The sequence below is a fragment of the Neopelma chrysocephalum genome, unplaced genomic scaffold (genome assembly GCF_003984885.1).
Source record: "Neopelma chrysocephalum unplaced genomic scaffold, ASM398488v2 Primary Assembly neopelma1_74, whole genome shotgun sequence".
In the NCBI taxonomy this organism is placed as follows: Eukaryota; Metazoa; Chordata; class Aves; order Passeriformes; family Pipridae; genus Neopelma; species Neopelma chrysocephalum.
In genome coordinates this window covers 3,900,955-3,925,621 of record NW_020897735.1, presented here as the reverse complement: position 1 = coordinate 3,925,621, position 24,667 = coordinate 3,900,955, and the positions used below count along the sequence as shown (strand labels likewise).

At 39.2% G+C, this 24,667-nt stretch overlaps 1 protein-coding gene across 5 annotated transcripts in view; it reads left to right on the top strand.

Moving 5' to 3' along the window:
• The window catches only part of CDK5RAP2 (CDK5 regulatory subunit associated protein 2), a 73,130-nt gene that overhangs the window by 24,823 nt on the left and 23,640 nt on the right, over positions 1-24,667 (top strand). For 3 of the 5 annotated variants that reach the window (XM_027687679.1, XM_027687677.1, XM_027687675.1), the window contains exons 15-25: positions 1,621-1,718; positions 4,587-4,717; positions 6,316-6,431; positions 7,900-8,028; positions 12,820-12,915; positions 13,593-13,640; positions 14,252-14,442; positions 16,668-17,130; positions 19,683-19,947; positions 21,306-21,422; positions 23,486-24,083. In XM_027687679.1, coding sequence (XP_027543480.1) covers positions 1,621-1,718; positions 4,587-4,717; positions 6,316-6,431; positions 7,900-8,028; positions 12,820-12,915; positions 13,593-13,640; positions 14,252-14,442; positions 16,668-17,130; positions 19,683-19,947; positions 21,306-21,422; positions 23,486-24,083 — 2,252 coding nt within the window. The remainder of the gene's footprint in view (positions 1-1,620; positions 1,719-4,586; positions 4,718-6,315; positions 6,432-7,899; positions 8,029-12,819; positions 12,916-13,592; positions 13,641-14,251; positions 14,443-16,667; positions 17,131-19,682; positions 19,948-21,305; positions 21,423-23,485; positions 24,084-24,667) is intronic. The other 2 variants (XM_027687678.1, XM_027687676.1) reach the window with 1 other exon arrangement.

Here is a 24,667-nt window from a genome sequence, read left to right as displayed (position 1 = left end):
GGCTGAGGTTCCAGCACGTTGATAAGGCTCCTTAATTCAGGCTGCAAGATGTACTTTTTAACATTTTTTTTGCATGAGGTTTTTTTATTAATGGCCTCTGGATCACCCACATCCATCTGTTTGCCTTTGTGTTACTCAGTCAGCAGAAGCTTGTGCTGTGAGCTCCTCCTCTGCTTGTCTAGATAATAAACTTGATATGAATCTCAGTATTTTGCACTTCAGTACAGAGTAGTATTTAATGTATAAATTGCACTAGAACATGTAGACATTTATTAGAATACAGGTGCCTGTAGGTGGCAGCTGAACACGGTGCCTGGGTCCAAAGGCAAGGTCACCTCTTCAAAGATTCTGTAGCCTTGGTGGTAGAAGCTGCAGCAGGACCTGCCAGGCACGTTACCTGAACAGGAGTCATTTGAGCAAAACTTGATTACACTTGCAAAATATTATTTAACACGTTTGCCAGCATACAGTGAAGTATGAGTGTAAATAATTAAAAGTAAACACCAGTTGTCCTTGCTTTTGTGCTGTTTACTTTGCAGAACACTGAATTTTTCAAATTAACAGTCTTTGCATCGTTAATGTGAATTAACAAGATTATACTGTAGCTGATTTTTTTTTTTTGCTGCAATTCCTTCCTTAGGAATTGCAGTTGGAGTAATAACAGCTGCTTAAAACTCCTGGGTGTAGGTTTGTTCCTTGTTAATGATCTGTTCACTAATGATTTAGTATCTCTTTGGAGTTCCCTTAGCTGAGATTCCCCCTGAGCTGTGGCACCTCTTCTGTTCTTGCTTTCAGTTTTCAGTCAAAAAAGAAAACTGAGAGAAGCAACAATTCTTAAACAGAGGCAGAATTTGTGCCTGGTATTAATACATCTAAATTTGCTACAGATATTCCAGTTGTTTTCTCTTCGGAGATGGCTGATATCTTAGATACTTTTATGCAATAAGTGCAAGCAAGTAATCCTTTGAATAGCTGCATTTTTTGCTTGCTGCTCAAAAAGTGACTGTGTGGTTGTTTTGCAGTCAAAGAAGTCTGGGGGAATTAGTGGATCCTGACTGAGAATGTACCCTAAGAGTCTGGGTTTATCCTTAAAATAATAACAATATCCTTTCTGTGAGCAAGACTGCAGGTGAACCATTTTCTTTCCTTTGCACAAGTGAAGCAGCAGCTTGTGGTGACCCAGCTGAGTGTCCAGAAAGCTGACTCACAGAGTGTCTGACACGGTCATCCTTTAGTTGTGGCTCAACACAACCCTTTTTTTTTTGTTGTTGTTCAGAAATGGAACAGAATTTGCAGGAACTTCTTGCCCCAAAAAAGCCAAATTTATCCAGAACACCGAGAGGACTTGTTCTAAAATGTGTTCTTGGAACTTGGGTTTGTCTGCTTTCCCTTCCCTCCCTTCCTCTCCTCTGGAATAGCTGCCTGCTGGGTTGTTCCTGGATTTTTGGAACTTTAGGAGTGAGGATGCTTTGGGTTGAGGTGGGGGGGAATCTTCTTAGACTGTGAGAAAAATGGTGACTCACTGTCTAGATGTGTGACTCACTCATGGTAGGTAAACAGTGATACAATACAAATCTAAAAATTACCTTGCAAGTTCAGTATGTTCTTGGTTTAATTTAGGAAAATAAAGAAGCTGAATATGAGAAGCTGATTCTTGCTTTAAGGAAAGAACAAAATATATATTCTACCCTAGTGAAGACCTTCAAAGAATCGGACAGGTGAGTACTTCTGGTTTGGGGGATAATTAAACTCAAAGGGCAAAAGTCAGAACTTGGGAGAAAAATGTGCAGCTTAACTGGAGATTATTTTTTACCAGACAGTTGTTTGTAAACTTACCACAGTCGTCTCTGTAAAGGGAAATATTTTTGTAAGTGAGACTCTATTATGTAAATTACTTAAATGTTTCTGAAAATATTTCTGTTTGGATTGGAATCTGAAATAACCCAAATTTCCATTGAGGTACCAAAGTAAGCAGCTGGATTTTCAGCAGTTACATGTGGTGTGTGGGAATATAGGGGAAAAATCAAATTGCAGTGAACTTCTGGGTGCTGGACAATTTGCCATGGTTTACTTCTAAAATGCAGATAATGCTTATCTTAAAAGTGACACTTTGAGAATTTTGATGAGAATATAAACCTGTAAGACTTTGGAAAAGGTTAAACAAAACAGAATAATTGAACATTACATAGTACACTTTCAATGTAAGGCATTGAGAAGTATGGCAGGAGCAAGTGGTTTTTAACCTTTTAAAATCAAAGAACACAACATTTTAGAGAGAAATCCGTGGCCTACTTTGTACCCTGTTATTGCTTGGCAGTTGAGGAGGAGATGTTATGATAAAATAAAGAAAATTCTTAGCCGTAAGGTAAAATAGATTTAAATGTTTTATGAAAAATTTACTGTTGCTGTTATAATTACAAACACCCTAATTAGATATTGAGAGCGTTTGAGAGCCTCCTGACTCTTTCTGCCTGAAGGCAATGGCTTATTCCTGCCAGCCCTGGGGGAATGTGTGTTTGTATTTTGCAGTTGGTCTATAGCCCACTGTAGTTTGGAAACCATCAAGTGAGTAGATGAGATCTGTATGTGAGTTAAGCACATTAACAATTGTGCCAGCTTGTGCTTGGCCACAGCTCAGGAGCTGCTTTAGATACTAGAATTTTGTTAATTAAAAACAGTGACAGAAGTCAGATTATGGGGATTATTTCTTATTTCACATGAGGAGTGTGGCCTGACACTGAGTCATGTTCTGTGGGTAAGGTGGTTGTCATCGCTCCTCGCAGTAACAACAGCAGAGGAAAGTGGCTCTGAAACAAGTTTTCCCTTTAAAATAAGGAAACTTATAACTGTAGGTGTAATCATTAGGGTCCTAGGAATTCTGCAATTAACTTCTGCAGGATCAGGATGGTTAGTTGTGGTTTCTTGCTGTGGGGTTCTGGGATGCACAGAGCAGTGTCACGCAGCAGTTGCACGCGACGCTCAAAGTTGGAGACTGGTCTTGTTTCTCCCCCTCGTAGTTTTGGGGGCTGAGATGTGCTGTGAATCTCATCAGGGAAGACTTGAATAGCCAAAGTTCTTGGAAATGGATAAACAAGCCCTGCAGATACACAGATGAGGAAGCTGAATTTAATTGCCATCAGCAGTGACATGGATTTTAGGCAAACATCTGTTTTCCTGCTGACATATCTTCTTTTAGGCATTATTTATTTTAAGCAACCTGGGTGGTTATTTTTCAAAATAAGGTACAGGACCAAGACATTCCCCGTCTCTCCAAGTGGGGAATCAATGCTTTTTCTTATAAAACCTCTAACTCATGAAAAGGAGAAAATGTGCTTACCTGGCTTCTAGTAATGCGTTGATTTGTTTTTATTCTTAATTTTTTTGCTGAGCTTTTAAGAGAGGTCTCTCTTCAAAGAAGCTCTTGTATGAGGCAGAATTGGTTAAAGCAGTAGTTTCTTGTGCAGGAAACCCTGACAACAGCACAGTTGTCAGGAGACAGCCTGAGAGTCTTTTCATACATGCAGCCTTTTAATTAATGTGCTTCTACAATACGCTGTTATTTTCATGCAAGTATGATGTGCTCTGTGTTCTTGTACAGTCTCCTGTAAGATGGATTTAAATTTTTTAAAGATCCCTGAATTCTCTGGCATTTAGTGCAGTGGAAATTCTACAGCAGCTTCATTTATTTTAAAACACCGAGTAAAGTAAACGTGAAAATAAATAATACGATGAGTTCAGTCGTACCGTGTTACTTATTTTTTATTAAATCCTATTTATTTCATTTTAGTACAATTTCAGGTTGTTTTTTTCAGTACTTAAGTCTTTTTGTGGACTGATCAGAACTGTCTTGTTGATGTAGTTGAAGGGTGTGGGGAAGATTTAGACAGGGACAGCTCCAGGTGCTGACACTCTGAGACCTGAGGGGCTGATGCTGAAGAGCTTCCCTGGCAAAGCTTCTTAAAGAATTAATTCACCTTGACAAATTTATAAATTGTAAGTTTTGACATTTATGCCCTATTGAGATAATTGAGACAATTTAGACCTCAAAAGGTCTTTTTACAGACTGTGTGGATAAATGAAGAAATAAAACAGTTGGTTATGTCTGGGTCATATTTTCAGTGAAACAGGATTTTTTGATGTTTTTCTTAAGTGGAGCTTTAGATTATATAGTGTAGCTCTGTGGCAAGGGAATGAAGTTTCCATGGTCACCACATAATGGAGTACACAAAGCCATCAGCATTATATAATAATGATATTTTTCTGGCATACTTTCCAGAAGTTAGTAATTTTGATTTTTCCTTCAAAAGAATCGCCCAGAGTTGGCTGCTGGAATAACTCTGTCATATGGAAGCTGACTTAGAAACAGCACAGCTCAAAACAGCAGGAAGAGGCTGTGTGTGTAAACATTTAGTCTCCTCTTCCTGTGTAGGGATTTGTTTGTGCTCGTGCATGAAAATGATGTAACTGTGGTGAAACCCAGCGATGGGGAACGTGAAATGGGCTCTTGGTGGAAGCCCAAGTGGATAAAATGTGCTGAGGTTTGAATTGAATCTCAAAGATTTCTTTTCCCCCCCTTTTCTTTCCAGCATAAATAGCTTGCAAGTGGAACTGAACAACATTTTCATGTTGAGAAAACAACTGGAAGAAGATGTTTTAGGCAACCGGAATCTACAGAAGATTTTAGAAAATCAGATAAAGGACATGAAAAACCGCCAAGGTCTGTAGCCATGTGCAGCCCAACCCTCTCCCTGCACAAAAAAAAACCCTGTTTTTTTTTTACAGTCAATTTGCTGTGATGGAGAAGAAATATTTGAGAGTAAAAAAGGTGTGAAAAGGTTTCTTTTTGGCTTTCTATGCTGAAGATGATTTGGGGCATTTGTAATAGAACATCTTGGAGCAATCAGGGCACATACAGAGGGACAGCTTCTCTCTTTCCATGCAGCAGGTGTTGGTAATTCCATGGCAATTCTGCAGCAGGGATCATTTCATGCTGCCTCAGGTTTTGTACCCTTAGAATTTATGTTTTTCACAGAAGTCTGTGATTCCTGACTTGGAATCGACCTGTGGCAATGAGATCACTCTCTGACCATGGGATGTAATTACTTCCCAAAGAGCTTGTGTCTCAGACAATGGATAACCTCCTCCTAACAGAAGAATTGTTTCTAGAGAAAGAAAAGGCAGCCAGAGGTTTTGTTATTTAGTGATTCAGAAACAGTAGAGCCTTAAACTATAACTTTATCTTCAAGCTTTTTTATTGTACGTCTTGGGAGGTGTTTTTAGGATATTCTTAGATATAGGAAAGAATAATGTCTGTGGGCACTGTTAAATATAGTTTACTGCATATGTACAAGATGTATCTGGTTTATTCCTTAGGGGATATATAAATAACAATAAAGCCTGTTCACTTTCCCCTTTCAACTTGGATTTTCAATTTTAGCATCACTCCCTTGACAGCTCTGATGAGTGATAAAAGGTAAACTTTGACTGTTTCAGAGTTTCCAGCCTCAAAAGCCCACAGATGATCCACAACCAGGGTGGGCCAAAGGGCCTCGTGGATCCTCCTGTGTTCTCAGGAGCAGTTTTGTTGAGGGTGAGGCTGCTGGGAATGAAGACTGAAAAATTAGTGATGATTTGTGAGTTTGGGGTCCTTGCAGCAGCCACGGGATCAGTGTCAGAGCTGGGAGTAGGATTTGGATGTCTCTTCTTTGTCCTACTTTGGATATGCTTTCTCTCTATCTAATGAGATCCATTTGTAGAATTAGCTGTCATCTATATTGTAAATAAGCAGGTGTTTATTGAAACATAACAAATAATTCCTGCAGTTATAGAGGAAACAAATAAGTAACTATTTACAATTCAATGACTTCATTCTTTTGACCCAAAAGCAAAATAAATTCATTAACTTTGTCTAACCTGGCCTTTTGCCTTGAGACCTTGAGTTCATGTTCATAAAAATATAGTTAAAACAGAATAACTATTCATGCCTAACTTATCCTTCCTAAAAATTATGTCTAATTGTAATGCTAAATATGCAAATTGTAATTCAGAATTACATTCACAACTCATGCTGATAACCACAGAAAATACAGCCACAGAAAATGCAGCATGTCTGTGTGTCAGAAGCACAAAGAAATATGAGGACAAAATTTTTTTCAATTAAACAGAAAGCTTATTTTGGGAATGAAACATTTTAACTGGCCTCTCAGAGACTTACTGGAAGGTTCTTATTCGAAAAGTCCTGTCTGTGCTTTTTGTGCTGTGTTTTCCTGCAAATGGAGTTTCTGAAATAATGCCTGTCCATGGTTATTTTGGCAGATGAAACACTATCTTTCTGTGGCGATCAAACATCTTATATGAGTATCTGTTTAGGAGAACAAGATCATTTAAGCCTACAGATAGATCATCTGTCTCTTGAAGAACTTAAGAAAAAGGTATTGATCTTTTTTATTATTTACTGTTTCTAATGGCTTTATTCTGCTTTGTTTATAGTTTCTGTATCTCTCACAGAAATGTTATTTAGATACAGTTGGATTGTTCTGAAAGGATTTGAAGGAAACATCTCTGTGGTTCTTTGACCGACCTTTTATGAACTGTTTAGTCTTTGTTACACCACATGAGCTTCAGAATCAGCTGAAAGGTGGGGGGAGTTGCTGCCAAAGTTTTATGCTCTGAGACACTTGGACTCAAGTTTTTGACTCAATTCCATGTTGCAGACATCATGTACATCAACTCCAAAGGAAAGTTTTGACATTAAATATCCCACAATGTGTATTTCATGCACCTTTATAAACATGATGATATATAGTTTATACAGCACACTCTAGGACTTTCAAACCTTTTGGTAAATAGGACATGTTATAAAATAATCCAGAGGTAAATGAATGTTGTCTCCATTCTACATAAGGAGAACTGAAATTCACAGGGGTTAAACGTGCAGACCTCTGCCATATAATAAACCAATATCAGACTTCAGAAACTTGTTCTCTTACTCCTTACCCCGTGCAGTGACCTTTGGTCCATGCTCCAGTTTATGACAAGGAAGTATTTTGAATATGGTTGTTTGGGAGTGAACATAAGAGGAGTTTTATATTTCTCAGGGCCAGCTGAATTGTAGGCAGGTGCTCACACTCTGGAGGTGGGTAATCTAAAGGAAGGAATTTTGCCTTACACTGAACAGGTGTCACTAAAAAAGCCCCAGATTGTGTCCCAGTGCCATTCTGGGGTTACACCACTTTTATCTCTGAGCATATTCCCTTCAATAGGTTCAGGGACACTCATTAGCAAAAGATGTTTATATATAATTTCTTACTGGAAAAAGGGTTTGTGTGCCTGAAAGCCGACCTGTTTTTCCAAGTATATTAATTGGTCTAATAAAAATATTTCACCTTCTTCTCCAAATGTTGTCGATATACTAAATGGGTTTGTGACTGTAATGTCTGTTCAAGAGCTTTGAACATGAGTGTCCACTCAGATTTTGTGTTTGTGAAGTTGCTCAAAATGGGAGTAATTTATAAATGGGTTTGGAGGCAGAAGAACAGGTTGTTTCTGGATGATGCTATTTCCCTGCAATGCTGTTTTTTCTTGCATTAAATGTTTCTTTTCAAATCAGCTGTTGGTGTGAGGTGCCCTCAGGTTTGTTCTTGCCACTGAGTTGTGAAACTTAATACCTGAACTTAATAACTGACTGGAAACTACAGTCTTACAAATTAAGGTTCCTTGAATGCTAACTCACAAATACATAACCAGGTTTCCACACATAGATTACCTCAAGAGCAGGCACACAAGCCCAGCCTCTCCCACTTTGCAGTTTGGATTTAGCTGGACATTTATATATCATCATGTGTTTTCATACTAGTCTGGATGTTAAAAGTTCTGCTTGTTCTTCCTTTGATTATTTAGGTGTCTGATCTGCTCCTGATGGTTAAGGAACTGCAGTCAATTAATCAAGAACTTAAGGAAAGGCAGTCTGGATGTTGTACAACAGATTCTCAAGGGAAGGAAGCACTGAAAACATTAAAACACAGAGAGGTAGGTTTTCTGTTTTAAAGTACTGAGTCTGACTCTCTCATCTAATGTACCTTGTGGAGTCATTTACATCAGTTCAGAAGGAGTGTAAAGCCCTCAGGGCTGAAGTTGCTAATTCCTTATAATAACTTTTTAAATTAATGATGTAAACAACCTTAACATGTTAGCACAACAGAGAATCAGCTCAATTCAAGTGTTCAGTGATGTGTCAAGTTGATTTTAAGGAAGCAACATACTCATTTAAATATTAATTGGGTCTGTGATCTATTTGTTTTGTCAATGGAAAGGGAAGGAAATAGTTAATTTTACAAAGAAAGCAGTATCTTATATAACATTTTAGTTATTCCTGAAAATCTCTTTGCTGTTGCAGAGTCATTCTCATGCTGGGTCTAATTCTCTGAGCTTAGTTTAGATTTCCTTTGCATGTACAAAACAAAAGGGTCCAATGTAGCCAAAAAAGAGAGAATAGCACTTCAGGTCACCTAAATGTGTGGCTGTTTCTTCATATAGAGAGTTACAGGAAGAATATATAGAGAATTACATGAAGAAGGGACCCCCAGCACTGTGGAAATAATCCTTGCTGGTATTTCCTTCTTTTTCCTGAGGCTGAGGCTGTTTTTAACTGTGGGAAAGAAAAGGTTCCACTGAGAAGCATTTTGGGAACTGGGTCCCCACTTGTGTTACTGTGTTGTGTGTGAGTGGTGAAGGATGTTCAGGAGGCTCTGGGAGATCCTAGTGCCCCTTCCAGCTTGTTGGAAAATATTTCTGGAAGTGTGGCTGGTAGTGCTTGTCTTTACATTCCTTTGTGGTTTTTGCTTTAGGTCCCGTTGTTGTTTGCAGAACATATTGAATAGGAAGGAAAAAAATGTGGAAGGAATAATGATGGTGCTGGTATTTTGTGCCTTGAATTTATGAATTAGAAGAATAAGGACAGGAACAGTTTGAATTACTTATGTGTAGGGACTGGCTGATTCCAGAACTGGGACTGTGGTATTGATGATTTTTCTGCAGGACTCAGGAAAAAGGCTCATGTCTTTTCCTGGATGTGCTGTCGAACAACAACATCAAAAGTCACCAAATATTCTTGCTTTTTCAGTTTTAAGACTTACTCATGCTACCTTTAATTGAAATACATTTTAAATGAGACATAGGCCTTTAGAGGTGCCGTGGTTTTATTGAAATAATGAATTTATGTGTCACTAACAGGTCTGGGCACAGAGCTTGTGGGTGATCCCTTTCCTAGTGCCTGCACTTCCCATAATTAATATTTTTTGCAATTTGCCTCGTTATCCTGCAGAGGGTGCTGCACCCCCAAGGATGCTGCAGTTAATTCCAAAGGAATTCCAGTCCTGTGCTGGGATTATCATGACAGGACACTGTGCTCTCCTGCTTGTCTCCACATGACAAGTGCACACAGACCTGCTCTCTGAAAGCTCCCTACATGAAATTAGATGTAGAATGATGAGGAGTGAAGCTTGTAAAATATAAATAAACCTCACAATTCTGGTAAAGGAAATAAGAAAATTAAATATGGATTTTAACCTGTGCCAGAATGACAGTAGTGCTCTGGAGCTCAAAAGTGAAAGGATCTTTAGTTAAAAGTTTTTAGTTTAAAAGTTTTTATCATTTATCATTTATACCATTTGTCATTTTATCAGGCCTGGCAATAAATGGCAACCTGGATTTCGGGTTATGGATTGTGACAACAGTGTGTTTTATATATTAATAACCACTGTCAATAAACCCTATGTTCTATTTTTTGTGTGGGTTTTGAGCTAAAATTTGTTGGCAGGTGGTGCTGGGATGACACTAACATGTGTTGTAAGAGGAATTTGGACAGACACAGGAAGATATATCTTTCTCAGGTTCTTAAAATGTTCCCATTTTGCTTCTCCTTCCCAAAGCTGCAGCACAAATCAGATGAATCTGCATGTTGGTGCCTCTGCAGGGTCTGACAGCCCCTAGTCCTCTGTTTCTTGCCTTCCTGTTCGTGCTGGGAGGGAGAAGGAGGAGAGGAGAAGGTTGTTTTTGTACTGTCCTCTGAACATCTGCTTTCTTGGAGAGAAGCAGCCTCAGTGATTTCAACCTTCAGGGCTCCGAGGATCTTTGCAAACCAAGCATATCAGGGTTCACTTCGAAAAAACATTCTCAAGGTTTTCAGTCTCCAAGGAAATACTTTAAAACAAGCAGCTTATTCTTCGTAGGTTTATTTTTCTGGCCTTAAGACACTTATTTTCTCTTAATATTTTGTTGCACATTAGGTTATATTCCTTGGAGCACAGAAAGTTTGTCTTCAACCTCTCAGAGAGAGGACCATAGGACCAGGCTCAACCTGCAGTAATTCAGTGTAATAGTGTATTTATAACCTGTTGGTCTTATGCAGTAGTTTCAGTCTAAGAATCCTCACTTATAAAACCAAATACTGGCCTTGGAAGAGCATATACTAAAAAATGTTGAGTTATAAAAGGTGGTAGCATTGGATGGATAAGTTACATGTGCAAACGATTTTATTTTTAATACACAAATGCAGGATTTGTCCTTAATCTACACATGGAAGATTAAATCTAAACAGTTTTTTTTTTTATAATAGCTAACATTATTGGACTTTTGTCATCCCATGATGACAACAAAAGGATTTTTTATAATGCATGCCCTTGCCATATACCACAGTCCCATCTCTGTCTTCCTCCAGTTTTCAAGTTGTCTTTCTTCTGTGTTGTCCTAGAAAACCAAATCTGAGTGAAAATACTAAAATAATCCAAACATGACTTGGAAGTAAAGTTTTCCATATAGGATTCTAATTGTAAAAGGCAAATGTATTAATACACTGCACCATCCGGTTCCTGCCTTTTAAAATTCGTACTTAAAACCATTTGGGTTGCTTCTACTGCAAGGGATTGGGAGCTAAAAAGGTTTTTCTCATTAATTTCATATATATAGATATAGATATATATATATATACATACATTCAATGTATGCTCAATTAAAAAATCAAACCCCACACATGCATTCAATTCCCAGTGTTCTTAGGAAGCAGAAATAACTCTGCTCATAGAATCCTTTTTGCCTGCAATGGGACTGACTTGTGAGCCAGGACTTTCCAGCCTGTGATCCTGGGGAAGCAGGTTTCTCTCTCTCTGAGTTTCAGCACCAAGCTATAAATACCACATCCAGGACCCCAAGACACCAGTTCCTTTCCCTCCAGTCTTTCACCTGAGTCTCTGGACCTGTAATCTCAATTTTCTGTAGCTATGCTCAAGGTTCTTCTTTCCTTGACTTAAGGTAATTTTTCTTTGGCCCAAGTCACACAAAAACACGACTCACACCCAGCAGGGGTGTTACTGCCACAAGTCCTTAAAGACTAGAATGTTTATCCCATGCAGGTTGGAATCCTCTGTGTCAGGGAAGATCCTATGTATGGTTTAGGCTTATTTAGTCTTTCCAGAGGAGGCCACTAAATTGATCCCAGGGCTGGAGCCCCTCTGCTCTGTAGACAGGCTGGGAGAGCTGGGGGGGTTCACCTGGAGAAGGGAAGGCTCCAGGGAGACCTGAGAGCCCCTTCTAGTGCCTAAAGGAGCTCCAGGAGAGCTGGAGAGGGACTTTGGACAAGGGCCTGGAGGGACAGGACAAGGGGGAATGGCCTCAAACTGACAGAGAGAAGGGTTAGGTGGGATATTAGGAAGAAATTCTTCCCTGTGAGGGTGGTGAGGCCCTGACACAGGTTGCCCAGAGAAGCTGTGGCTGCCCCTGGATCCCTGGAAGTGTCCAAGGCCAAGTTGGACAGGTCTTGGAGCAACCTGGGCTAGTGGAAGGTGTCCCTGCCCATGGCAGGGCGTTGGGGCAAAATGATCTTTAAGGTCCCCTCCAACCCAACCAGTCTGTGAATCTGTGAACTGCAATGGGGCTACTGAATATGAGAATTCATTGTAAACAAGTTTTCATATGGTCAGTGTTAAATCACCGTAGGCAAGGCTGAGTTCTGGCCTCACCTCCAGAGCAAACTGAGTGAAGGAGGTGAGTTGGAAGCAGAGTGAAAATATTCCCTGTGACCTGTGTGTCAGTGAAGCTCAGTGGTGTCACTGCTTTTGAGGGAGGAGGAGCAGTGTGTGGATCTCCTCGCTGTGGGATGTAACATCCACCAAACCAGAGGGATCCTGGTCCTGTTCTCAGTAATGCTGATGTCAGGGACTTGGATTCTCCTCCTCCTCTTTGCTCAGGCAATATTAGTGATGAGACATGGGTTGGGTTCTCTGGAAAACAGAGAGTAAAAGATGATTTGGCACCGTTTGCTACAAATGGGCAAATTTAGGCAAGACCCAGCAGTTTGTAACCTTAGTGGTTTTTAGAGTACAGAGAGCCACATGTGCTTACTTTTAAAAGCATCTATTTCTTGGATGCTGGAGAAGAGCCTGAACTGTGTAGCAAATGAATATAAATTCTGGAAATTGGAAAATAAAATAGGCACAACAACAATATGGCTGAGGAGACAGAGCTCCTTTGCCACGAGGGCCTGACTGGTTTTATATGTTTTATAAATTCTGAGGAGAAAGGGTTAGATAAAAATAAAGGAATGTATAAGATGAAGTTTCACTGTATTTGATGAGAGTCATTCCTGGGGTTTGTACTAATTTTCTTTGATCTTGTCGAAGAAATCTAATTCAGTGTTTGTTACTTTGTATTACAGGCTTTTTTTATTTTTCTTTTAAGACATGTCACTGACTTATTTATGCATGTTTCATATCACAGTATTTTTTTTTTGTGCTACATTTTCACATCATTCCATACTTTGTGTAGTGTCTTGAAACAACAGAGGAGCCTGTGATGCAGACTGAAGATGGTGACAATGACAGGAAGATGCAGAACAGTCAGTTTTGTGAGAGGGTCAGTCAGGTAGGACTCTGCTCAGGGTACATTGGGTTACAGTGCCCTCTTCTCTGCATGCCTTTAAAATCTCTTATTTTCTTAGAACACGAAGTCTTACGCGACCAAAACGTGCTTTTCTTGTTATCTGATTTTGCTTTCTACTGATTGTTATCCTTAAGAGTTTGTGGAAGTTTTTTCCTGTATTTTTCTGCTGGCTTTACAGTCGAAATAGGTTTCATTGTGGACCTTGTGTTCTCTTGTTGGAGTACTTATAGTCATCCTGAAAGGGGATGACAGAGAGTCCCTTCAAATCATGTTTCTTTATCTAAACACACACTGATCTTCTCCCTCCATTGCACCCAGGCCTATAGTACCAATTGTGTGAAATTCGTTTGCTGCTGTGATTGAGGAAAAAATACTGTAGATCTTTCTTCAGGTTTGAAGTACTTGATGTCTTGGTAACTGGTAGACTGCATTTTCATACACACAGGAATCTGCTGTCCTCTTATTCTAATATAAAGCATCACAGAATCACAGAATAATTCAGGCTGCAGGGACCTTAGAGAATCGTCGAGTGCAATTAAAATTGAACCTTTTGGGTTTAAAAACTGTAACATTCTAAAATATGACACAAAATGGGGCATTTTGTATAGTAATGTTGAAGAATAATGATGCAATCTGTAATTTCTGTGTTTGCTTACCAGGTATGCCTTCAAGTATCTTTGGATTTTCCTTGTGAGGTGGATAAACAGGTTAGTGATGTATTGATACGATTCTCTTGGCTCTTTAACATCCTCCTCTCTCTCTGCTGATGGAAATTGTACCCACATGGGCCTGAATTCTCATGTGATTGATACTGACTTTGATGGTTTTAATGGGGGCTGAATGACTGCAGAAATCCCAGGTAGAAATTTCCTAGGACACATCTGCAGTGTTTTCTGCAAGAAGCTGGCAGCTTGTAAAATACTTGATGTTGTATCCTGTCCCAGCCATCACTTGCATCTGGAGGTCCCAGGACAGAATTTGTACTGTAAATACAGATGATTCCAAGTTGAACTAATAAAATGTTAGCTGCAGTTTGCAGGCAACATTCCAGAAGTTTCATACCTCTTCACAGATAAAGACCTTCAGGGAAATCTTCTTACTCCTTCCTAAACAACTGATGGCTATGAATTAATCATAGGAAATAGATGTTAATTGGTTTTCCTATTAATAAATAGTCAGCGAAATGTCTGTGGATGCTTCTTAATGCAGATAAAGAGCATCAGGAATTACAAAACCTGATTACAAAAAAGATTACAGCCCTGAATTTAATAGAACATTACATACCTGTGTAATAAGACAGTGTTTGCAATTTTTTTAGCAGATAACTCCATCAGGCTATTCAGAGAGTTTCTGCAAAGACAGACATTATAGGAGTCCAATTAAGCCTCAATTTGAGCATGATACAGCTGACAAACACTTGGGCAGAATGGGAATGAGTGAACACGAAACAGAAGAGAGCTTGCTCACATCTCTTTTAGGAGAAAATAGAACATCTGTGCTGGAATCTATGTAAGTATGAGGGATATGCACTGCTTTTGACAGTATTTCTATTTGAGAAGAGAATAAAGTAATTTTGCTAAAGTGAATTTAGATAATGGCACTGTCTAATTTACCTGAGAGATTGGCAAGACACCTTCAGAGCCATTTTAGTCTATCATGCAATTAAGTAATTAGGAAACACACTATCAGTAGAAATCCTTAAGAAAAACCCATTGCAAGAAAGAAACTCTCCAAAGTTACTGATATGTGGAGCTTTGCTGCAGGGACTGATTGCTTCTAGGATGGGGTCTAGCAGAGTTAAAGGGCTCAGTTCATAATAGGTGGTATTTTTCTTTAAAAACCCAAAATATCTGAGAGCACAGGTGGTGTGGTGGAGGGGACGACACCTCACTGCTGTAAAAACTATATACATGGGGATCTGAGGGTGAAGGAATTAGAGTTACAATGATTTTTACAGGGATAATTTTGAATTGGATGGTACTCTATGCATTCACCTGAACTGCCTGGGCAGAGGTTTGCTCTGTCAGTGGTTCAGGGAATTTTTGGGGCCCATGTCCTGCAGTTGAATAGGAGGTTATTCCAATACAACCACTTGTAGGACTGTGCTGAGCTGAACCATTTTGTGAGTATTTGGGTCACTTTCAATGCAGGAGGAGACACTTGTGTACCTAAATCTGTACAAGCCCTGGTGTAACCGGTGTTTTTGAAGTGTCTGTGTGTGTTGATTTGATCAATTCCCAGCTAAAATGCTCATTTCCATAGGAACTGGCTGATACCAAGCAAGAAATGGCTGTACAGGAAAACCACACACCCCGACTTGTTTCCCCAGTTTCATGCTTACACCACTTAATCTCCTGATTGAGAACTGAATTAGAGCCTTGGTGGAGATGATTCTCATTTTCCTTTCCCAGTTCTCTGCACTGCAGTCACTATGTCCAGGATTATATGTCTTTTCAGTGCCTTTCAGTGCTGTTCCTTCACTGTGATTTCTGGAGGGTGATGGGAATGACCTTCCCCATAAACTGTGCTGAGCAATGCTGGGAGCAGAATATCATGTGGAGCTACACAAGTGAAATCCTGGTTTCTGTGTTCACCATCCTGCACCTGGCTTTACTCCAGCAATTCTCTATTTTTGCATTACTATTTAAAACCCTCCCAAAAGGCATAAATGGTCTTGGTTGTCACAGCAGTAGTTAGTGGTGAATGAGGAGGTACTACTCCCTTAGAAGATGAACAGAAAACATTGTTTATTTGTTAACTTTACTTAAAAGTCTGCTAATGAGCAATTCCAGCACCGTCATCTTTACCACTCTAGCGTGTAATTTTTTCTATGTTCCAGTATAAATGACCAGATTGACGGGTGATGAGCCTGTACTTTGCATAACTCAATTCTCACTAATGACATCAGATGCCAGAGAAAGCCATAAAAAGCCTAGTTAGCTTCTACCATTTCAAATGCTAAACTATACAAATGCAGTTGTTTAAAATGCTGCTTTATATGTTTAATGGCACAAACAGCTCTCTGTTGGACACACAAAATTGTCTGTGGAACTTGAGAGCTTGCTTGTGCTTGAAATGCCTCTTGTTTGGCTTCAGTTTCTCTTAAACATAATTTTCCAAACTGTTGTCCATGAACCACTAGTTATCCATGGGGCAGTTTGGTGGTCTGCAGTGAGCTGGTTTTGCAGGCTTTTGGCTGCTTTCTCAGTTTCCATCTTCCCTGTTACATTAAAAATACATGAAGGGATAGATTTTTAGAAAAACTCAGCATCAGGGCCAGGAGTTGGGCTTTGATGATCCTTGTGGGTCCCTTCCAATTCAGGATATTCCATGAATCCATGATCTAAAGTCTTCCGTGGTTTTGGTATAAATTAATTTTTAAGGTAGAGAGTAAACTTTTTTGAAAATCCATTAATATTTCGTATATTCCTTTGTTACATAAGCAATCAGTTTAGTTACCAGAGGTTTAGTGTCAGTTCATAAATTGGGAGAGGGACAGGAGAGCATGTCTGTGCCATAAATAGGAGAAAAGCACTGATAATTTATGATAGAATATGAGTTGTGAAAAGGTTTCAAAAACTCTGTTTGTTCGTAATTCATTAGTGAGTAAAACAAAATCTCCTGGGAATTTCAGATGTGTCACGACACAGCAGAAGAGTTTCTTAGAAGGTATTTTTGTTTGCTTAAATAAAAATCTAAATTCATGGCTTTTCTCTCCTCTTTCCCGAGTGCAGCAGACAAGAACAAATGAAAATTGTAAATGAACTGTTAGATCATCTGAACACGACTGAGGAAGAATGTTCAAGTGAAGATATAGAGAAAAAGGATGAAAAAGATCTTAAGCAAATGATTATTCAACTAAGAGCTGAACTCAAACGTTTCAAGCAGGTCACTAAATTCTTAAAGCAGCAAGTAGAATTGAAATCAACTTTTGATGGGAAAGAGAAGCTTTATCCAGATGCAGTGCCACAGATTAATCAGGATATTCAGTTGTTGAAAGTGGAATTGAAAGATGCAGCTACACAAACAATGACTTTAGAGAGTAATGTCATGAGATTCAAACATGAAGGCAAAAAAGGAGCCTCAGAAGAAAAGTCAAACTATTCAAGATTAAATGCAGAAAGAGAACATCAGCAAGGAAATGTGTATAAGAAGGGTGAACAGCATGAAAGACTTTTTTTTGCAAGAACAAATGAAGTAAGTTTATTCTCGTTCCGGTACTTAGGGAATAGATATATAAAAGGGAAAAATATGTTTCATTTCTAATATTGAATCTTGCTTTTGTGTAAGTTTTAATATTAGGAAAAGAGATGTAAGCCAAATATATTTTAGATAATTGTTCTTAATGTTCAGAGCTTTTCATCACATACTTCAGCCTGCTTTAGAACGTTAATTAACTGAATTTCAATCCTCACCGGGACCAGATACTAGTAAATATTACAGCTTTTGGAGAAAGAGTTTATAGCATAAAGGCCTGATTCTGTACTGCCTTGTGTTCCTGCAGAGATGGTCACAGCCTGCAGAGCCTGAGCAGAGTGAACTCATTGATTAAGTCTAAATGGCAAACGTGTTCTAGAAAATTCCAGCCTTGCACCATGTCTGAGAGCAGACTGGTGAGGAGTCAGGGGTAGACTTCCATGAACTCCAACCTTAATTTTAGCCATTAATTAACATCTAATAATTGTGCCTTGCTTTTAGAGAAGTGTGGCCAGTAGGGCACTGTGAAACTGGGGGCAGTTTGTCGTGTTGGTTTGGAACCTGAGAGCACAGAATCTGTTCTGTCAGCACAGCCAGAACTCCGGTTTTCAAACCTTCTGTCTGCAGGCAGCCTGTGATCCCAAACAAAGAGGTGGGAAAACAGTGTCTGCTAAAGAGTTCCTGTGTATTGTTTCAGTAGCAGTGATAGAAGTGAAGTTGAAAACTCTTTGAAGATCTTGGCTCCTGCGGCGCAGACAAAGGAGAGCGTTGCTTTTGATTTTGTGCACTACTAATGGGGAATGTTGTAGCACCTTCTGCAAAGAGTGGTTTCCATGACTTTAGTGATCAAGAGATTTATGGGAGGCAGCAATTAGGAACTGTTCATTTTTATTCTGGCTTGTTCCTTTTGGATTCATTTTTCTGAAGCTGTGGCTGCCCCATCCCTGGAAGTGTTCAAGGCCAGGTTGGATGGAGCTTGAGCAACCTGGGATAGTGAAAGGTGTCCCTGCCCACGGCAGGGGTTGGAACCAGTTGATCTTTGAGGTCCCTTCCAACCCAAACCATTCCATAATTTTTTCTGCACTTCTCTTTTTTCCAGGTTCCTGCTTTCCCTGAGTTTCAATATACTCTTCTGATTCCTCTCTAGTTTAATCAGCTGCAATCTCAATGCAATCCCTGAATCAGTTGCTTTAAAAGCTTTCTGGTTTGGACTAATGCAGTGTATCTTTAGCTCTGGAATGGCTTTTATAAATTACCCAGCTGAACTGGCCTTTGGGTAATCTGGGTGACATATGTGTCTGTGCCACAGCCCTGAGACAGCTGGGAATGGTTTGTTGTTATTAATGCAGTTTAGTTAACTGGAAATTCTGGATTTATATTTCAACCTGTGGATGATATTGTATTCATGTATGTGCAAAAAGGATTGAATATGGCATTAGGAAAATGGAACTTGCTTTTTATTATTTTAGATTGTGTAAAGACTATAATTGCCAAGAAGTGAATGAGGAAAGGTATTTCAGAATGCATTGGGTGGTGAAAGAAATTAGGGGACTCAGGACACTGGTAGAGCAAATGAACAGCAAAAAAATAAACTCAATCTATCTGAGCATGCCATTATTGATTTTTATTATTATTATTATTGCACACAATTCCATAACTCTCATCAGCACATAGCATGCTTTTATCTTTTTGGAGATAGCACTATTTTATGCTCTGTGCTTTAAACAAGGAACCTTTGTTTTATGCAGACTTTCCAAAAGGCAAGAGGCTAAAATGTGGTGACTTAAGAAATTTAACTTCCCCCAATTCCAATGACAGAATGTCTGTTACAGTAGGAACTGGGAATCCTGCAGAAGCAATTTATGGACTGTATGGGTGAAGGAGCTGGTTTTGTTCACAAAGAATTTCTCTGTGGCAGGATAAATGTCCCCTGTGGCTGATGCAAAGCTGTGTTGATTTTCTCAGAGCTATGGAAATAGGGGTTGTTAGGTGGAGACAAAAGAAAGAAAGGAAAATAAGCTCAGAATTTTTTAAAAATGAGGAAGATCCTCACCTAAAACAACAAAAAAAAGTATTTTAAGGGGAACAGGTTTTAAAGTTAACTTAAAGGTTTTAAGTTGCTGGGCTGGCAGACATTTATGATATAAATGACAGTAGGAAGAAGCAGTTAGAGAGGTCAGTTTGGGTGAGAAACTATTTTCCTAAGGCATCCACAAATTCAGAACTAACAGTCCTGCTGGTTAAAAAACCTTTACTGATCACTGCTGGGTTTGCTGTGTTGGTTCCTGAGCTAGAAGCCAGTCACTGGGAGGCTGTGGATGCATGAGCAGCTGGTACTTACAGAAAGTTGTACCAGTGGAATGGGTTTTTTGTCTCTCTGAATGTTTTTCATGTAGCCAAGGGCATTGCAAACTTATTGTCAAAACTAAGGTGACAGCTGACTGATCTTACAGGAAAAATTTTATTTTTCTACAAAATGTTTCCTTATAGTTCCTATACTTGACTGTTACATGTGAGCTACAACTCCCCATTTTATTCCACACCTTTTTCAGGCTGGCTCTTCTTCCCTGCCCAAGAAATCCCGTCTGCCTGTGCTCTTAAAATCCTCCAGACCCTTAGGAAATGTGCCTTTGAACTCCTGGATGCAGAAATCAGGGTCAGAACCACAGTGTTGTACCAGGACACCCTGGGAAGGTCTGAAAGCTTGTGAAGCACAAACCAAACCATTGCAGGCACAAACTAATGGAGACTCATTGGATGAGTCTGGAGCTGAAAACCTTGGAGAAGAGCCTGCCCAGGGAAGCACATCAGGGAGAGGTAAATAATGAACAGACGTGGTGATTGTGCTGCTTGGAATAGTGGCTTAAACCCAGATTGTCTTTATATATCTACAGTGCTGCTTAACCTTATGAATTTCCTGAGTAGACAAATATGTACAGATCTTGAAAAACACCTTTTTTTTCCTCTTTGCCACTAAAATGTAAACCAGCTTTTTATGGAATAGAAAGTGCTGTGTACACATGGCACAAAATCCGTAATAAATGACAGATGCACAGAGTGCCACACGTGCACACGTGTCTGTCAGTGTTTAGGTAAATAAAAAATTTCCTTTACAGGATGCCAAGTTTAATGAAAACTGTCAGTAATGGAGACAAGGGAGTAAAAAATACTGTATTTGTTTATGCTGCATAATTAAGTTTTTCCAATATTCCACGGATCAATCAAGTGATCTGTGTCTGTTTCCAGTGTGGTGGGTTAATCTAAACTCAGCTGTTGACAAAGTATCAGGATCAGCAAACTATGACAAATTCTAAGACAGAGAGCAATGGGTATTACAGAAAGATTTGGAGTGGTGAAAAACCAAAAATGCACTTAGCAGTTAGAATAAAAAGTTAGTAGAGATCTGAAGGATAGGGGAGGGAGTGTCAGTGTGAGAAATAAGATTCAATCAAGTGGTGAGTGAACCACTGGCAAACACGGAGTTTGCAGAGACTTTTTTGTTAATAAAGTTGTTGTGGAAAGGGACAGATATGGTACAATTTATTGTAAATACTTGAGGTGATGGGACTGGAGCAATTAATTCTGATAGGTACAAAGTCCATGGAGAATGCTGAGAAGGGCAGTACTTTTGAATTGAATGCTGAGATGAATCAGAAGCTGCACTCCTGTGGTTTCCTTTCCACACTGATTTCTTTCCCCTGGGTAACAGTTGTACTGCACACTTGGTAATTCCAAGAATTGCTGCAATGGGAGATTGCAGAAGATTAGTTTATGATCAGTGCTCATACTGGAGAAACTTCGAAGCCTTTTCTCTAAGCTTAACATAAAACATTGAAAAATGCACTACAAGTTGATGAACTGTAACATCACAAAGGGGACTTGCAAATGTTTATCTTCATTTGTTAGTAGGAGCCTTTACAAGTCATTCTCAGTAGTTATCCTTATAATTAAATCAAATATTTTAAAAATATGTGCAAGCACTGTTTCACATGACCAATATTTTCCTGTTCCAAATTGTCAGAGAACCGGGTTGGGATTTGTGAGGTGGGGTTGTTTTTGCTTTTTGTTTTGTGCTTTGGTTGGTTGGTTTTTGGTTTTGTTTCTTTTAACTGTCCCCATTTAATTATTTCAGTCACTTACTGAATTGTGTTTTACTTTCCTCCGCTGTTCTCCAGTTGACTCATTGCTCAAACTGGATAATAGTGAAGCCCAGGTGGAGTTGGAAGGTGTTGATCCAGGTACAGAGGACAAGAATGAGTATGGGATGGACAAAAATCAGCAAAACTATCAAGGTAAAGAATTTATATGGTATAGTATAAGAAAAAAGGAAATTTTAAAACTCTATTTTTTTCTGAGTTGAATAAAATCATAAATTGCTGCAGGTAATCATCTCCCTTGCCATTATTTGTGGGTTTTAAATCTCATTTTCTTAGCTAGTATGGATTAATTGCTCCAAGGATCCAAGCTGGTCTTTCAGGGTTGTGCTTTCAGAAGGGCCACAGGGATTTATGAGTCTGGTTTCCAGTAAAAATAATGAGTTATATGCCTGACTCTGATCTCTGTTGCTAATGTCCTCACTTCTGAACTCTCCTCTGAATTAAATGTTTGTTACTTATTGCTTCTGCATCTAGTTCTGAACTATTGGATTGAAGCAACTGAATGATAGAATTTTGCTTATCTGAATTATTTGAAGGCATTCAATTAGATTGAAACCTAATGGAATCATTTAATGAAAATATAAATAGGCTTAATACTGTGTGTTCCATGTTTCTGCATCATCCATTAGTCTTTTTTTGGGAGAGCTTGAATAACCTGATTAATACTGTAGAGAGAAGATATGGCCAAATCTGTGATCCTTTGGTGTGCAGGGTTGTGTCCATGTGTGGCCATATAGGCACAGAGAGCTTATTAGTTCTCCTTTAATTAAAGGGCACTGGTTCATTAAAACTACAGCCAGTGCTTTAATCTGAAATATTTCTTCCTTAATATCTGTTTTTGTTATTTTATCTGTTTATTATCTGGAATGTTTACATGGAATCAGGATTTCAGAGTTTAAGAGTTCACCAAGTACTTCGGTTTTTTGACATCTGTGTTACTGCAGCAACCCACTGGTGGGGAAGGAGGAGAAGCTGATGAATGAAGTGTTGCACAGAGACACAAAGTTTGGGTTGGAGGGGACCTTAAAGATTATCCTGTTCCAACCCCCTGCCATGGGCAGGGACACCTTCCACTAGCCCAGGTTGCTCCAAGCCCTGTCCAACCTGGCCTTGAACACTTCCAGGGATGGGACAGCCACATCTTCTCTGGGCAGTGTTGATATTCCAGTATCACAGCTTTATTTTATTCAAGCTTTTATGTTATATTTATTTTTATTTGCTTGTGCTTGAACTTGACTTGGGCCTTCATATAGAGCTGCTCCTCCTGAGATTTTGTGCTGATTTAAAGCTTGAACCTGGGCATTCAAATTCTCCATGGAAACCAATCTGAAAGTATTAAGGCCTCTGAAAGATCAATGAGTGACTCCCAAAAGGGAAGTTCTAATTCATAGTGATCTTTTGCAGAACTAATAGAAGGGCAAAATTTAATTTACTGGTAACTAGAAAATAATCATTTTGCTAGCTACTAACACATACAGCCCTCAACACACACACAAGTATAAACATGGATTATATGTAGGAATATATGACTTTTATTGGGCTGAATCTAGGGCGATTGCATTACTTAGGAATGGCAAAGTCACCTGAGGAATGTGATGTGCATGTCAAATGTGTGCCAGTAAAACCTTTAAGAGCAAACACTTTAATGGATTTTGTTTAGATCAACCTTTGAAAAGAAGTTATTAAAGCCCCTTGTTCAAATTTTACTATTTTGTTGATAACCTTTTTAAAATTCCACTGACTTTATGCTCCAATTGGTTTTGTATAGATTTTTGAAGTGAGGAGAAGAGGAATATTTAATTAGAAGCTTTAGGAAGAACCATATGAAGTCAGAGTCTCCTTTGAAATCTCAGGGCCTCATATTTGTGGTTATATCTTTGTGACTGGGAAGGTCTGGGCTTCATTGGTGTCTGATTCAGGACAGCATATGGCAAAAGGAATTTCCAAACATTTGGGAAAAGAAAGTGGGTGTATTTTGAGTATTGTTTATTTGAAAAGTGATAAGGGGTTGAGTTATTGAATTAACAGACAAATCAAAGAAAGAGGTCAAAAGTCCCAAACTAATATTGTATAGCTGGTAATTATCTGCATTTTTATTCTGCTATTGTAGAATTAAATGAATTCATTCTCGTGCTGTTGAGAACAGAGTGTCAGATAAAGAAATATTAATATTCACTCTCAAGCCTCCTGTTTTTCAGACATGCAAAATCATCATAACATTAGCAATGGGAATATTCAGAGTTCATTAAGAGAGATGGATGCAGAGTTTTATCCCATGGAACACGAGGACATGGACTCAGCCACGGCACGTTCGGGTTCCGAGCGCCCGCGCTCCTGCAAATTGAGTGGAACAAGTACAGATGCACTCGATGGCTGTGAAGCCACAGATGATGTAGAAGAACTGAAACAAAGAATTAAGAATATGAAGTCTGAGCTTGAAAAGTACAAAATGTTCCTGTTTCAGCTGCAGAGCTCTGACCATCTCCTGCTCAGTTGTATTCCTAATGAAGTTGTGAGTGACACAGCCTTGCCCGCGGAAGGGTCTGGAACACAAGAGTCACATAAAGCTATGCAAGAAATCAAAGCATTCTCTGATGTCCATCAGCAGGATTATGAGATCCACGCTGAAAACAGGAATTCAGAGTCTTCAAAATCACCTGATACATGGGCAGCACAAAACCTTAAGGAAATACTGTTGGAAAATGAGGCAGAACTTGAGAAAGAGCAAGTTGCAAACGTGCATCTTGATGAAGTGTATCACCTTCAGAACAAACTGGGGGAAACATCACCATCCAAGTGAGTAAAACTGTTGCTGTTTCAGATTCTATTTTGTAACCAGCAATAGGAAGGTAACATGAAGATAATTTTATTCACATAGAAGTATGTTGTAGTAAAGGCTATTTCACCAACATTACCATAAATAAACTGAAATACTTAGTTAAAAGGCCCCTTGAAGTACAAAACAATAATCCTCTACAACAGAACTGCTCCTGATAAGCTCATGTGTAACTGTCCTGTGCCACACACCTTTGTCTCTGCCCACACCTCAGGTCCACAACTCTCTTTGCTGCAAGATACCCTCCCTTGAGCAGCCACATCTCAGGTTACCTGTGAGAAGGGCTGAGCTCTGTAATCCAAGTGTCACAGTTTTGCATCACTCAGGGTTTTTTCAGGTGGCAAGTGCAAGAAAATGGAACGTCCCTTTAAAGCCAGAAACGTTTCTGTGGGCAGTTGGCTGGCACATCCACGCTGGCCCTTCTGTTCATGGGACCAGACTTCATGTGTAAAATAAGACGTTTCCGCTCCAGTTCCCGTTTATTTTGCAGCTGAAGTGCTGTGATGCCTTCCTGTGAAAGTGGATATATATATATATATATATA